The sequence below is a fragment of the Peromyscus eremicus genome, unplaced genomic scaffold, assembly GCF_949786415.1.
Source record: "Peromyscus eremicus unplaced genomic scaffold, PerEre_H2_v1 PerEre#2#unplaced_949, whole genome shotgun sequence".
NCBI classification, from domain to species: Eukaryota; Metazoa; Chordata; class Mammalia; order Rodentia; family Cricetidae; genus Peromyscus; species Peromyscus eremicus.
Genome location: NW_026735184.1, coordinates 19645 through 35301, shown reverse-complemented (window position 1 = coordinate 35301; position 15657 = coordinate 19645). Strand labels below are relative to the sequence as shown.

At 52.8% G+C, this 15657-nt stretch overlaps 1 protein-coding gene across 8 annotated transcripts in view; it reads right to left on the bottom strand.

Annotated features, from left to right (window-relative positions):
- The window catches only part of Pla2g6 (phospholipase A2 group VI), a 40194-nt gene that overhangs the window by 5095 nt on the left and 19442 nt on the right, over nt 1-15657 (bottom strand). For 6 of the 8 annotated variants that reach the window (XM_059253011.1, XM_059253012.1, XM_059253014.1 and 3 more), the window contains 7 exons: nt 15378-15474; nt 14290-14472; nt 9809-9917; nt 8562-8726; nt 6885-6963; nt 4605-4768; nt 2827-2977 (listed from right to left, as the gene is read on the bottom strand). In XM_059253011.1, the coding sequence (XP_059108994.1) occupies nt 2827-2977; nt 4605-4768; nt 6885-6963; nt 8562-8726; nt 9809-9917; nt 14290-14472; nt 15378-15474 (948 nt within the window). The remainder of the gene's footprint in view (nt 1-2826; nt 2978-4604; nt 4769-6884; nt 6964-8561; nt 8727-9808; nt 9918-14289; nt 14473-15377; nt 15475-15657) is intronic. The other 2 variants (XM_059253016.1, XM_059253017.1) reach the window with 1 other exon arrangement.

Here is a 15657-nt window from a genome sequence, read left to right as displayed (position 1 = left end):
CTCCTGCACACATGTCTGTGCACATGTGTGTCACCACCTGCAGAGAACCCGAGAGGACATCGGAGCCTCTAGGACCGCAGTTACAAATGGCTGGGAGCAGCCAAGTGGGTTCTGGGAATCACACCCAGGTCCTCCACAAGAGCAGCCCATGCTCTTAACTCCTGAGCCATCTCTCCAGGCCCAGCATGCACCTTCCTCGCCCCTGGAGGTCACAGGGAAAAGAAATCCTGGAATGGACCAAGGACAGAGAATGTGCAGCTGGCCTGCCTGTGAACTTCCAGTTGGTGCTCACATTATCTGGGCAAAGTCGCAACACTTTCATGACAACAATCCCGTACAGGTGGCAGAGGCGGTGACACACCTGGGGGACAGCACAAAGCCCTCTGCAGGAAGGGCCATTCCTACAGAGTTTCAAAGAATCTCATTTTCAACACCAAGAACAGTGCAGACAGTAAACAGAGAAATAGGGCGGGGCACACAGTTGAGACACGAGAGCTGGAACAGAGCTCAGTGACAGAAGACTAGAGACCGCAAAACCCACGCCCAGGCTGCCGCAGACCCAGCGTGGCTATGTGCAGGACAGCTAACAACAAACGCAGGCTGGGAACAGCCTTGCTGCTCTGCCATGCTGGAGGCACACTGCGCAAGCACTCTACCGCTGAGCAGGGACTGCAGAGCAAGCCTTGGGATATTTCCAGGGGACAGAAGTTATAGGTAATGACCCTAAAGACCAAAGAGTGCTTTGGGGGCGGGGGGATATATACACCCATCTGTACATGTACGTGAACATTTTTTTTTTAAATCAACAGATAGGTTAAATAACAAAGCAACAGAGAGAATTAGTGGACTGAAAAACAGGTAAGAAATTATCCAGACTGCAACACAAGGAGATCAAACAGTAGAAAGCAGGTGTAGCAGTGCACTTGGGAGGCAGAGGCAGGTGGATCTCTGTGAGTTCGAGGCCAGTCTGCCAGGAAAGCCAGGGTTATATAAAGAACTCTGTCTCAAAGAAAAAAGAAAACGGGAAAAATTTGAGAGAGGGCTGGTTGGTTAGCTGCTCAGCAGGTAAAGGCATTGGCTGCAAGTCCTGATGACCTAAGACCGATCCTCGGAACCAACGTGGTGGAAGGAGAGAGAGTCCTGAAAGTTGTTCTCTGATCTCTATGTTCTCTCTCTTTGTCTCTGTCTGTCTGTCTGTCTCTGTCTGTCTGTCTCGGTCTGTCTCTGTCTGTCTGTCTGTCTCTGTCTGTCTGTCTCTGTCTGTCTCTAAAGAAATGTTAACAATTTTAAAGAGAAACTGCAGAAGTTAAAAGATCTAGAGGAGAGAAGTATGCATTTAATATGGGCTTAACTTATTTACAGAGGAAAAAGCACACACAAAGAGAGAGAGAGAGAGAGAGAGAGAGAGAGAGAGAGAGAGAGAGAGAGAGAAGCGATGGGGAACGAACTAGAAGAGACAAAAGTCAGAAAGATGACTCCGGATTCTAAAACCAAAGAAAGATGCCAGGACAAACCCTGGCAGACAACACCCAGGCCAATCAGAAGAACCAGGTGGTACATGTCAGCATCTAACGCTGAGCAGCAACATCCAGCAGGCAGGTACCCGGCAGAACTACACGGAAGAGACCCAACACCTCCAGGCGAGCAACAGACAGCCACTGTGTGCCAATATTAAGCCCCCAATTTCATAAAACAGACACTAAAAGACATAAAAGACCACATAGGTCCTGAAATAGTAATGGTGGGGGCACTGCAGTGTTCCACTCTCATCCTTAGAGAGGGCTTCCAAACTCAAACAAATGAACTTCAGAATTAAATATACTATGTGTCTTAGTTAAGGTTTCTATTGCTGTGATAAACACCATGACCAAAAGCAACTTGGGGAGGAAAGAGTTTATTTCAGCTTACAGCTCTCAGGGAAGTCAGGGAGGAACCTGGAGCAGGAACTGAAGCAGAGACCATGGAGGAACGCAGCTTACTGACTTGTTCAGTCTGCTTTCCCATACAACTCAACACCACCTTCTCGGAGGTGCTGTGCCCCTCTGCCTCAGCCATTAACCAAGACAATACCCCACAGCCAGAGCTATGCAACAAGTACCTGTTCAAAAAACTCAAAAGAAAGAAGGAAGAAGCCCCCTGCTGGAAAAGCTGCTGGGCCTTGCCTACACTCCACTTCCTCCAGGCAGTCCCCCTTTCTCTTGCTGCTAGTCACTCAGGAGGGTGACAGACACTGTTCAGTGGCCTGTCTGCGTCAGAGGCCAGGGCTGCAGAGAACAAGGCTGCCACGGTCCTGTCTTTTTAAGCTCATAGCCTGGCCAAAAATATGGGCATGCTGTAGGCACGTCTTCAGAGTTGCAGCATGCTGCAGGCACGTCTTCACAGCTGCAGCATGCTGCAAGCATGTCTTCAGAGCCGCAGCATGCTGCAGGCTCTTCCGCGGCCTCTTCAGCAGCTTCCCTGCCCGCTGCGGTCTAGCTTATTTCTCCCCAGCCTTCTTTCTGAAGAGGTGGTCCTCCTGCCCCTCCGTGGGCACTGCGGAGCTGGTCCAGCAGAGATGCCAGGTGACAGAACAGGGAACAAGCATGGACGGTGTGACAATACCCACGGAAGGTTAAGGAGTCATTAGGCCTGCCAAAGCTGTCCAGCTGGCCTGGAGAAAGCAGGCCTGCTCTCTCCAGGAAGCTCCAGGCCACCAGCTCTGCCCTCCCACTCTCCTCTCCACGCATGCACACCGTCTCCCCATGTTCTCAGGAGAAGCCTCTCATCTAGACGGGACGAGGGGCTGTCCTGCTCCCCAGATTTGGGCAGGCAGGGAGCATGGCTTACTTGGGTTTTTTGACATCTGTCATCTTGGTGTGCTCCCCAAACTCCCGCTTCAGGAACTCCTCCAGGGGCCCGGACTCATAGGGCCGTGAGCCCCGAAACACCTCATCCTTCATACGGAAGTACACGCCACGCATGTAGGCCATGGACTTACCTAAGAAGAAAAGATGAGGAGCTGGGGAGACCCCATGTGGTGTGCAGGCCCCTGTGGGACGACAGCATGCTAAGCAGCTGCAAGCCTCAGGAAGCATGGGCAGGCTTGGTGGTGCAGGAGGTGGTGAAGGGGTACATCTGCCAAAGGGCTAATGGAACACAAACTTCCAGGCTCTTCTATAAAACCTACCCATATAGGCAGAAAGCCCCTTTTCAGGGTTCTCTACCTAAATCTGTACTACTAAAAAGAGCTTTGAAGTTATAAAATTATACAAAAACTAGTCCCATTTCCTTGTCACAGTAAAAGAGGAACAGCACTATCCTCTGAGCCTGCAGGCCAGACAGGCTATGGGGAGGAGGTGCCCAGCCACCTCACAAGCTCCTCAAGGTGTGCAAGCAGAGGGGCCTGCTGAAGCAGGACTTGTGCCTGTCTGAGGCTAAACTGGGCAGCTTCTCACTCCCTGCCACAGCTCCTCCAGTCTGAAGATGGGCTGGCACCTCTGTTCTGCAGGAGGAAGATCCCCCATGCACTGTGGGTAGGGCAGGTCCTGAGGCAGTTCTCCTTTCACAGGCCAGGAGGGACTCAGGGGAGAGCTGGGCTGACTCCTTGGAACCAGCCCCGGCTCTGGTCTGATGTGCAGCATGACTTCCCGGTCATCAGATCCCCTGTGCGTGACCCCACGGAACTATGGTGAGCATCATTACATCAATGAAGCACGTGCCGATAGATCATCGCTGATGACCAAATACCAGCAGCTCCCAACAGTAGAAGACTCTTCCCAGAGCCCCACAGGAAATGGCTGCTGACAACTAACTCCCTGGGATGGCTGTGCCCACATTCCTGAAAGTCCCTAGATTGACCCCATGGCCTCACCCCAGTGCCCAGCAGATGCCCAGGTGCCTGTATCCCTATCTCACCAGGAGCGTTCTGAAGCCAGGGCTCAGCTCCACATCCTCAGAGCCCATGAGCTCTCATGGTGCCTACTCTTAGGGTGGAGGCAGTTGTCCTCTTCTGGTGCCTCCAGGGCTTTGGGTCACCAGGATCCTGATTTTGTCAGGTACTTTGGCAAAAACAGAATCTGACCAACAGCCAGGCAACGGGTACCACTTGGGGAGGTGGAGACCAGGGACAAGGCCTATAGGGATGCAGCTGAGCCCTGCTCTAGGAATGTCCAATCAGCCAGCAATACACAGCTCAGTCACTCCCAGGCCACTCGAATGGTAACGCTAACCCTATGTGGCAGCCTCCAGGTAGCCAAATGCCTGTAATTCTGCAAGGCTAGACCAAAGGAGGCAGGCCGATGGCCTGTGAGGTGATGGACTGAGAGTCTAGGGGAATACTTTGGCCTGGGTACTCCCACAGTTGCGCTATGGCTCACCCTCCCAGCCAGGGTCTTGACTGTCCAAGTAGCCCAGGGCTCTGGCCTCCTGTGACTCACTCATTATCCTAGAAACGCCCATTCCACCCACCAAAGGCATTTCTACTGGCAGCAGCTGGCAGGGTCTACGCTGTTGCTTTGTGGGAGTGTGGAGGTTGATGAGGACCACTAATACATAACACCCTCCTAAACTAGCTCTGAACTCTGCCTGCCCTGCCTACCCCACCATGCCCCAGAGGCGATGCTCACTGTGCAGAATGGCCAAGGCCAGGATGCCCCCGGTGCTGGTTCCTGCCACCCAGTCGAAGAGGTCCTTGGTGGCCACACCCGAGGCCTTCTCGATGGCGATGAGGAGCTGGATGATGACCAGGCCTTTCACACCCCCTCCGTCCAGGCAGAGCAGGTGGTCATGGCTGCAATGAGGATAGCAGTGGGCCAAAGGGTCTCATGATGGCACTCTTGGCCCATCCCCTGAGCTTCTACACAGCAGGGGACACAGGAACAAAGCAAAAGGGCCTGCCTTAGAGCCTACTTGCTACTGGGTATGGAGCCAGGGAAGGGCAGGAAAGAAGCGAAGGCTGGGGAACAAGGTAGAGGTCGGGATCAGGGTGAGGAACAGGATGGCGAGTGGGATGAGGAGTGGGGTGGGGAGCATGGTGGGGAGCAGGGTCAGGGCTCTGTGACCACAGCAGTGATTCAGGTCAGCAGGTCAGCTCCAGGCCTGACCCAATGTCTGTTGGAAGTAAACATGGAAGGGGAGGAAGGGTTGGTTCCTCCAGCTGGGTCAGGTGTGTGTGGTAAGGGGCCAGGGACAGCTCCTCAAGGGAGGATCAGCGGAGGAGGTGGGAGGGGGAAAGGAAAGTGTGCTGGGACTGGGGAAGGGTTGGCAGCATTAGCTCACCTCACTGGCCCAAGCCCCTCTGAGGAGGCTCCTCTCTACTGTCTTTATTATCGTTATCTTGGAAAGGGGTTCAGAAGTGAAGAGGATGGCATGAAGTCCCATGATTGGCTTCTGAGTCAAACACTCTAGCAGGCTTGTCCAACCTGCAGCCTGTGAGTTGTATGTGGCTTATGACAGCTATGAGTGCAATCATAAACTGACTTAAAGCATAAGGTGTGTGTGTGTGTGTGTGTGTGTGTGTGTGCGCGCGCGTGCATGTGTGCGCACGAGTGTATAATTTTGCGGTTATAATACAATTACAATACAATCTTGTGTGTGAACTCTGTAGATGACAATGCCATGTCTCAGTGTTATAAGGTTGTACACTCCTGCCCAGCCCAGCCTAGGCTCAAAGATGGCAGAAAACGCAAGCTGCCAGCCCTCCATGGCCATGCCCTGGGGATGCTTGCAGTCTATGCTCAACCCTCCCTTCTAGGCTCATTTTTCCCTCGGTTTTATGATTTTGTTATGTTTTTTGGTGTTGTGAGACAAGAGTCTCACACTAGCTCAGGCTGGCTTGAATTCACAATCCTCCTTCCACAGTCTCTTGAGTTGGGATTTACAAACAGGTGCCACCAGGCCTGGCTTCTTCTCAGCTTTAATCACTGCCTGTAAGAACTTCATTGTGATTACTGGCTTTAACTGTCAGCTTGACACAACTGAGAATCACCTGAGAAGAGTCTTGATGAGAGACTGCCTACACTGGGTTGTTCAAGTCTGTAGGGGAGGAAGAACCCAGCCCACTGTGGGCAGCGCCATTCCCTAGGCAGTGAGTCCCGACCGCTGTACAAGTGGAGGCTCAAGCTGAGCACAAACAAGCAAGTGAGCATGCGCACACCGATTTCTCTCTGCTCTTGAATGCAGATGTGGTGTGACTAGTTGTTTGAAATTCCTACTTTGACTTCCCACAGTGATGGGCTGTAACCTGGGATTATAAAATGAAACAAACTCCTTTTTCCCTCAAGCTGTTTTCTGCCTGCTGCTCTATTACAGTAGCAGAAATTAAACTAGGAGAGGCACCCAGTGGCAGCAGGATTAGCTGGAACAGCTGCCCCAGCCCCTAACGGCCCTGCCACCCCAAAGCGGCCATTCTTTGCTCACACTCCACCTCTGGACAACAAGCGCCGATCTCTGTCTCTGCTCCATCTCCCAGGCCTACCTCCTACAATGGACCAGGGCACACACCTGAGAAACAGTGAGTCTGAGGAGGGGGGAAGGCAGGTTGGGAAGCCAGCAGCGAAGGGAAGCACATTACAGGCATCTCTCCAGAAGGGGTTCAAGCAACCTTCTCCCCACAAATCATGAAGTCAAGGAAAAAGACAATGAGACTCCACTGCATGAGCCCAAGCTCCAGCCTGCTGCATGGCTGCACGGCTGCATGGCTGCACGGCTGCACGGCTGCACGGCCCTGAACTGGTCTCTGGACGGGGCATCATCTGTCACGAATGAGTGGCCACAGGCTCCAAAGATTTGGTCTGCCATGACTGTGCGCAGCTAGGAGAGGGCCCCCAGCACACAGTGGGCATGAGGAACAAGTCCACTGAGGCACAGGAAGTCCCACATCCGGGCCTGGCCCTCACTCTACTCACGTTCGCTTCTCATCCCTCATGGAGCTCAGGATGAACGCTGGTTTCCGCGCTCGGGAGATGGGCATGAGGTCCTGAAGCTCTGTGGGGACAGGGCAGGACACTCTGGGGTCAGCAGGTCTCTCCCAGGCCCCACGGGTCTCTAGAGCAAACAGAACTGCACCCCATCCTGCTATATATCTCACGCTCCACTCCTCCCATCGTCTGCCTCCTGCCCCAGGAGGGCCTCTCTGCTCCCGGATAAAGCTGAGCTAGACACCAAGGGCCTGCTAGGCAAAGGTGAGCTGGGATGAGGAGGGAGCCCGCTGCTTTGGGAAGGGCTTCCCATCGTCCAGCTAGCTCCCAGAAGCTCCTTCATCCCCTCCTACACCCCTGAAGCTTGACCTCCGGGTGTGTGCTGTGATGTGTCAGAGCCAATGCTACTGACAGCACCCACGCCTTGACCACAGTCCTTCAGCTAAAAGAGCTTTATCACGGAGGACACTGATCAGGGCCAAACTCCACAAATGAATGCAAACATCCCACCATCCCTCAGACCACCCTTGTCCTTGTCCCAGGTCTGGAAACTTCCTCCATGCCTCTGGACTCAGATCTGCCCCTCTGCTCCATCTAGTCTAGTCTTCCTCTGTGCACTAGCACCCACCCCAACCCCCCAGTCACCCTGCATGACTGGGTTGACAGCCACTATGCAGCAAGGCTAAAGGCAGCAAGGTGGGTGGGTACCAGCATGCCTCCCTCAGCAGGCACATGCCACAGAGCAGGCAAGGTACACATGCAGGAGACGGGCCGGCAAGGCAGCAGATGGTGCCAGGGACAGGGTGGATGGTGCCAGCGACAGGGTGTAGGACGGTGCCTATGCCTGGGTGTGCAGCTTGAGGAGGGGGTGGGGTTTAGAGCTCTAGCTACAGTGGTGGGGGGGGGCAGGCTCAGCGCTTCTTTAGGCTCAGGCATTACCCATTCACTGCTGCACCCCAGGCCCACCATCCAGCCTGGTTTGAGTGACTGCCTGCCTGCAGATGGAGAGAGAAAGATGGGGTGCTGGGGGATTTCGGCTTTTCTGCCTTCCAGAGCTCCAGGACTGGCTAGTTGGCAGGAGGGGCTGGGCTTGGGGTTTCTACATCCACAGTTAGAGAGGTGTGGCTGGCTAAGACTCAGTTCTGTTCAGGGACTCTCACTCCCAAACAACACAGAAGGTCCTGACAGGGTCCCCATCTACTCTGGAACTGTCTCTAAGGGCATCAGTTAGAACAGCTGCAAATGTTGGCTTCTTGGCCACCTCGAAAGCCTGTAAGTAATCCAAGGAGCCAGCAGGGGGCATAGCAAGTCTCCTGCTAGACAGAGGCAAACAATGACAACGTTGAAGTCAGGTGGCCCAGCAGCACTCCTTACCATCCACCCTTCCCTCCCAGGGAGCCAGAGCTGTGACAGTGCCCACCTGAGAGGTACCACAGGAAATGGCCACCCTGAGCCCATGTCCAGGGCATTCTCTCAGGGACGGTGGACCACGGGACCAGTAGGCTTCAGGGATCTGTGGGTCATTTGGTGGCCTACACTGGCTGATAAAGCTTGGCTCTCTCCACTTCAACTACTTCTGCCCTGAAGCCTTGTTCCTTTTAGTGGGGACTGCTGGGATTTGAGGGCCCAGAGAGAGCTGGGGAGAGGGGGGACGCAGTGGCCTACCTAGGCTGTTTAAGCTGATCTCTGGGGGCTGAGTTTTGTCCAGAGAGAAGAGGGGGTGAGGTGTTGTTGCAGAGCTCTGGTCCGTAGGGACCCCCTGGATGAGCGGGAAGCGGTAGTCGGCCCCGACAGTTCTCAGCAGACTCAAGAGTGCCTTCCTGGTGATCACTTGTCGGTTAGGGAAGGAGAGATGGCAAAGGGTAGACATGGTGTCAACTAGCAAGTGAGAACCCCCTCTTTGCACATGGTCCCCATCTAGCAGGTGACCTGGCTGTGTGGGGCAACTACCCTAACTGGCATGTTGACTGGTCTGCTACATCAAAGCAGTCTCCTGGTACCAGGGAAGGGGCCAAGGAGGACTGTGGGATATGGCAAGAGGAAGCCAGACTCATCCTAGTTACTGTGGGCATCCCATCTCTCCTTGCACACCAGCTGTGATGCAAAGCAACTAACTCCATGGTTAGCAGTTCTCAAAAACGACAAAGGCTGTCTGTCCCTGCAGAGTCTCGGGGGGGGGGGGGGATGAGCCAGCCAATGGCACCAATCCCGGTGAACAGAGGACACAGGGATAGGACACCATGACTAGCACTTTTGCCTGCTTCCATCTTGGGCTCCATGTCTTTTTCTGCAGGGTTGGCTCTAAACCCAGGGCTGGACAAAGCTGGAGGGAGGAGAAGAGGGAGAGAGGGGAGGGAGAGGGGGGAGGAAAGGGGCCCACCTAGGTTGTTTAAGCAGATGGTGGGGCTGAGCTCTCTGCTGGGAGAAGAGGTCAAACTATCAGGGCCACACCCATGCTAACCCACACTCCTGCAAGCCCTCCAGAGGGGATGTAGGCTTCTGTGAAGGGAAGCTGCCTCCTGTACCTCTGGAGCTAAGCACAGTGGACAGGGGCGGCAATGCACATGCGCGTCTATGCATGCATCCAGCACGTTGAAGAAGCATGGGCGTATGTGGACAAGCACGGCACATGCAATGACCCTATGCTGGCTCTGCTGCTGTGGACCTGGTCCCACCCCTACTGGGACCTGAACACCCTCACCCTGAGGTGAGGACCATGCTCAGCAAAGCCCCTGGTGGTCCTGCATCTACTGTTCCCTGTCTTTGGGGAAGGAGGCTCCCTTTGAGTGGCATTTGCTCCTGGCCACTCAGCAGGGAGCAGCTGGGCCAGTCTGATACCTTACAGCTGGGACTTCCCTCTTTAGTCCCTAAGTCCTCCCCCCAACTCTGGTCCCAGATTGCAGAGCACATACGTTTGCTGATCTTGGAGGCTATGAATGCAGGAGTCTCCCCAAAATCATTTGGGGTGTCCACTTCTGCCCCAAATACAATGAGGGCTTTGATCATCTCCAAGTTATCTTTCTGTTGGGAACAGAAGGTGAGAAAATAAGCAATGGTCCAAGACCCCACCCACCAACATGCTCACAGGGCCTCTCAGCAATGTGAGGAGACACCGGGGTCCCCTGACATGACAAAGAATGCTGCTCGAAGACCAGTGCCTCCGCCAGTGACTTCAGAGCATGCCTCAGTGAGGGCTTAAGAAGTGTTTGAAGGACACTGGAGCAGATGAAGTCCTGAGTGGATGTGTGTTACTGACATGGGCATAGCACCAAGGACCCAACGCCTCAGGCCCATGGGGATGTCAAAGCCGTTCCAAGTTAGGCTCAGAACTGGCAGTCTTCCTCTGGTTTGCAGATGTTGACAGTGTGTCCAAGAAGGAGCAAACACAGCTTCCTCTTCCCATCTGACGGCAAGCTGAGACCACGCCCCTGACCACGCCCCCAGACCACGCCCCCCGAGAGCCGCCCATGGGAACTAGCTGACCTCCTTGTGCTGCACTTACTAAGTAAGCAGGGCTTCTGAGTTGTACGGCAGTGCTGCCGGCCCCAGCAGAGCCAGCCCAGCTTTTCTGTGTGTGTATCTGCTGTTTCTTCATTCCCGCATCGCCCCAGTCAAGTTCAAGGACCAGCTGTCCAGGACTTGGCACAGAAAGATTAATCCTAGCTCTTCCTCACAGGAAGCAATGTACTTGGGCTGAACCCAGAAGCCATGGTGTGGTGGTTGAATAAGAATGGCCCCCATAGGCTCATATATTTGAATGCTTAGTCACCAGGGAGTGGAACTCTTTATAGGATTAGAAGGATTAGGAGGAGGCGTGGCTTTGTTGAAGGAGTGTGTCACTGGGAGTAGGTTCTGAGGTTTCAAAAGTCCATGCTAGACTCAGCTCTCTCTCTGTCTCTCTCTGTCTCTGTCTCTCTCTCTCTCTCTCTGTCTCTGTCTCTCTCTGCTTGCTCTCAGTTACTTCTCCAGCTTGCTGCCATGCTCTCTGCCATGATGAGGATAGACCAAGCCCCTGAAACTGTAAGCAAGCTCCCAATTAAATGTTTTATTTTATAAGAGTTGCCTTAGTCATGGTGTCTTTTCAAAGCAACAGTGAGGCACCTGGGGACATGGAAGGGTCAAATGCTGACAACACTCAGGAGCAATATGGGATGCATGAGGACTGAGGATGCCATCTTACCTGTCCACTCCAGGCAACCTTGCACAGACCCTCCCAGTGGCAGCCTTTAAGGGAGTAGTTTCCTGCCCTAGAATGCCATGCAGCTAAACCTTGGGTAGGCAAGCACAAACCAAAGTACTAGCTGCCTAAAAACCTAGGCTGTGGTCTAAGAGCCTAATTTCCCTGCCAAGAGAATGCAGTGGTGCATCTAGAATGTTCTTTTTCAAGCAGTTCATGTTCCACTTGAATTTACATGGACACAGGCAAATGTGTGTGTTCTGGTCACCCAAGGCTTTCTTTTTGGGGTTTTCAACATATGCACTTTTAGCATATGCACTTCCAAATAAATTTAAGGGTGTTTGAAAAGAAACCAGCTGAGTGTGGCAGTGCACACCTAATCCTGGCACTTGGGGGTTGAGGTAGGGGGGCTACCACAATTTCAAGTCTAGTCTGGGTGGTAAAGCAAGACCTTGTTTTGGGGGAAAAAGAATAAACTCACTTGAAGAAGTGATTAAATATATAACTGTCAGAATGGCCAGCGATTTACCAAAAACTGGGAAAATGGCATGAATGTGACAGTCCAGGGAACAAAAACATACCAACAGTTCTCAGAGTGGGACCTGGGGGGCCCATGCGTCTAGGAGAACACTCCAGACAGTCTAGGAGGTCACCGCTGTTTTCACAAGAATGCCAACCATGTTGACACAAGATGGTTCAGAAACAATGATGAGTGAAACTGCCAGTGCCTCAGAACTTACCACAACACTAGCATCAAGTTCACAGCCAGCAGACGTTTGTTCTTCACAACTACATACACTCTCTCAAAAAATGAAATAAAAGGAAAGAAGGAAGGAAGGGAGGGAGGGAGGAAGAAAGAGGCCAGTGCTATGGGATGTTCTGTACGTCAAATGTGTTGCTGATTGGTCAATAAATAAAACACTGATTGGCTAGTAGCCAGACAGGAAGTATAGGCAGGACTAACAGAGAGGAGAATTGAGAGAACAGGAAGGCGGAGGGAGACACTGCCAGCCGCCACCAGGACAAACAGCATGTGAAGATGCCTGTAAGCCACGAGCCACGTGGCAAGGTATAGATTTATAGAAATGGGTTAATTTAAGATATAAGAACAGTTAGCAAGAAGCCTGCCACAGCCATACAGTTTGTAAGCAATATATATATAAGTCTCTGTGTTTACTTGGTTGGGTCTGAGTGGCTGTGGGACTGGTGGGTGACAGAGATTTGTCCTGAGTGTGGGCCAGGCAGGAAAACTCTAGCTACAGGCCAGCTACACTGAAGAATGCATCAGTAAGAATTAGACAGCTGTGTGAGTTACCAGCTCAACTAACTGCTTTGGTTGATGGAAGGTAACAAAGACCACCAAATAAACTAGCAGTGTTTAGCCTTAGCCACCAAGTATACATAATGGAGACAATGCCAGCATGGTGGTGCACACCTTTAATCCCAGCACTTGAGAGGCAGAGGCAGGAAGATCTCTGAGACTGAGGCCAGCCTGGTCTACATATCAAGTTCCAGATCAATCAGAAATACATAGTGAGCTCTTGTTTCAAAGCAAAACAAAGCAAACAAACAAACAAACAAACAAAAGAATGAATGCAGTGAGCCTGTTGCTGTGAATATGTGTTGATCTGATTGGTTGATAAATAAAACGCTGATTGGCCAGTAGCCAGGCAAGAAGTATAGGCATGGCAAGCAGACGAGGAGAATTCTGGGAAGAGGAAGGGCTGAGTCAGGAGTCCCCAGCCAGACACAGAGGAAGCAAGATAACAAGGCAGAACTAAGAAAAGGTACCAAGCCACGTGGCTAAACATAGATAAGAAATATGAGTTAATTTAAGTGTAAGAGCTAGTCAGTAAGCCTCAGCTAATGGCCATACAGTTCATAATTAATATAAGCCTCTGTGTGTTTATTTGGGTCTGAGTGGCTGCAGACTGGGCAGACACAGAAAAACTTCAAACTACAGGGTAGTAGTGGTGCATGTCTTTAATCCCAGCACTTGGGAGGTAGGCAGATCTCTGAGTTTGAGGCTAGCCCAGTCTACAGAGCAAGTTCCAGGACAGCCAGGGCTACACAGAGAAGCCCTGTCTTGGGCAGAGATTCAAACTTTAAAAAAAAAAAAACCCACAATTTTCCCATATTTGCCTATGCTGTGATAGGCTTAACCACTTCCTTACATTGAAAGGCTTTCCTGCTACACATTCACTGCACCAGTATTTTCCAATGTCAACATGAAGTCATGCATGTATCAGGGGATCCCTGCAAAGTACAAGAGGAGCCAGGGGCAGCGGGGTGACAGCCTTCAGGGAAATGGCTTCCGAGTGGCCCACGCAGTTAGCATGTCAGAGTTCTGGCATGACCAATTCTGGCACAGCATCAAAGCAATTCAGCAAGCAGCTAAAAAGGTGTGCACTTCCCATCCATGGGGGGAGGGCGGGAAGGGGGCTCTAGAGCTTCCTAAGTGCTTTAACATGCCCCAGGAGACATGAGGATTCATGTGTTTCCTGCACAAAAAGACACATAAAAGTTTCACAATGTGTAAAACAATGTCATGTGTTTTACTCATTAATTTTATTTTGGTTTGGAAAATAAAGTTTTCCATAGAAATGTTACTGATAGCCAGGTGTGGTGACATACACCTTTGATCCCAGCACTTGGGAGGCACAGGCAGGACCTCTGAGTTTGAGGCCAGCCTGGTCTACAGAGTCAGGGCTTCGCAGAGAAACCCCGTCTTGAAAAAAACAAAACAACAAACAACAACCAAAAGGGAAGGAAGGAAGAAAAAGAAGAACAAGACATGCCCCTGATGCGGGCGGCTGTGCTACCAACCTCCCTGGTCTTACTAGTTTTTAGCCTCTTGGGCAATGTACCCACTACAGCCTGGAACAAAACAGGCTGTCCTTGACTGCGGCTGACTGCTTCCCTCAGAGTCTCATCCGAGACTAGATGGATAGCAGATGGTACTCTTCCTGCCACAAGCGAAGCAAGCTCACACTCTTGTCTCAGCACACTGGAGACACTTTAAGGCCGAAGTCTATTTCCTAACAAACCAATGGCTGCCCCCAGGCCCTTTGGGCTAAGGGAGGAGGCATGTCTGATGATGTAGCAACCGAGAAAAGGAGGGGAGTGAGCTGAGGCACAGGTGCCTCTCTTGTTCCTCCCACACCCCCACCACGGCTGGCAGGGCCAGCACAGGGAGGCCATGGGCCCCAGGCTCACCGACATGGCTAGGTGCAGCGGCGTGTTCCCATTCTCTCCTCGGAAACCTGCGTTGGCCCCGTAGGTCAGCAGCACCATGACACAGTCAAAGCGGTTGCGCATCACCGCCACATGCAGGGCCGTGTTCCCCGCAGTACTTGTGCTGTCCACGTCACAGCCCCGCTTCAGCAGCATTCGGGCCATCTGGGGACACAGACCAGGTGGGCACTCGGGGGGCAGCCTCCCTGGGCACTCCTCCAATATAAGCAAAGGCAGGCCCCACTTCTGCAAGTGACCCTCGACCTTCACCCACACACACCAGTTCCCCAGGAACTAGGTGACAAATAGGTAAAGACACACAGACTGATTCCAGAAGCTTCTGGTGCTTTCCTGGAGCTACAAAGAGTTCTCTGGGCCAGGTCCCAGAGCACCGACTCCATGAGGTCCTCCATGGGGTATGTCCCAGGGGTCTTTGCATGGTATCCGGGCTCACTTTGAACTGTGGGGAGGACAGTGCTGAACCTAAAGCCCCATCACCCTTCCTGCAGCCCTGAGCCTGGATCTGTCACTGCCCCTCCAGCTCCTCAGTCCTGACATGGGACACATGCCTCACAGATATGGCAAGGAAGAAACATGTCTGAACAAGGCAGTGGCCCACAAAGGCAGCAGCCTAGCCCACCTGCCCGTCATATGCAAGTACAGGTCAGGGTGTTGGTGGCCCACAGATGTTGCCAAGCTAGGCTACCTGGGCACCCTCTCAGGAGGGCTTCAGGAGAGACCTCAGCCTGGGTGGCCACCAGGCTTCTCTGTGGGGGCCGCTGTGCCCAATGGCCATATCACCATGGCCCCCTTCTACATATGGGGCACAATTTTTCATGCACTGCCTTGCTAACTTCTCAGTACCTCCAAAGTCAGAGAGCAGGACCCCCAGTCATGGTCGAAGAAATCAAGGCCACCAGCCAGTGAGCAGCAGGGCAGTGGCAGGACCTCAACTGTTCGTGGGCATGTCTGCCCCATGCACCCTTGTGAGACTTGTTCCAGGTGCCACTGTCATCCTCTCAGAGTCTCCTCTGGATCTACCCTGCCCCTCACCCGCCAACTCTGCCCACCTCGGCATTCTTGGCCCAGTGCAGCGGGCTGGCTCCATAGCGAGGATCCTTGCTGTGGATCTGGTTGCTGTCTATGCTGATGATCATTTCCGCACACCTGGGAGAGAGAGAGAGCCACAGGACAATGAGGGGCACCACAGCAGCCATGACTTCAGCTTCCGCTACTGGTGAGGGAGGCAGCAATACAGCCAACTAGCTGGCCTGCCTCTAGACGGCCTCCTCTAGCGCACCGAGGTGGCAATGTCAATCAACAGAACTCTGTTAAACTCCAGAACCGACA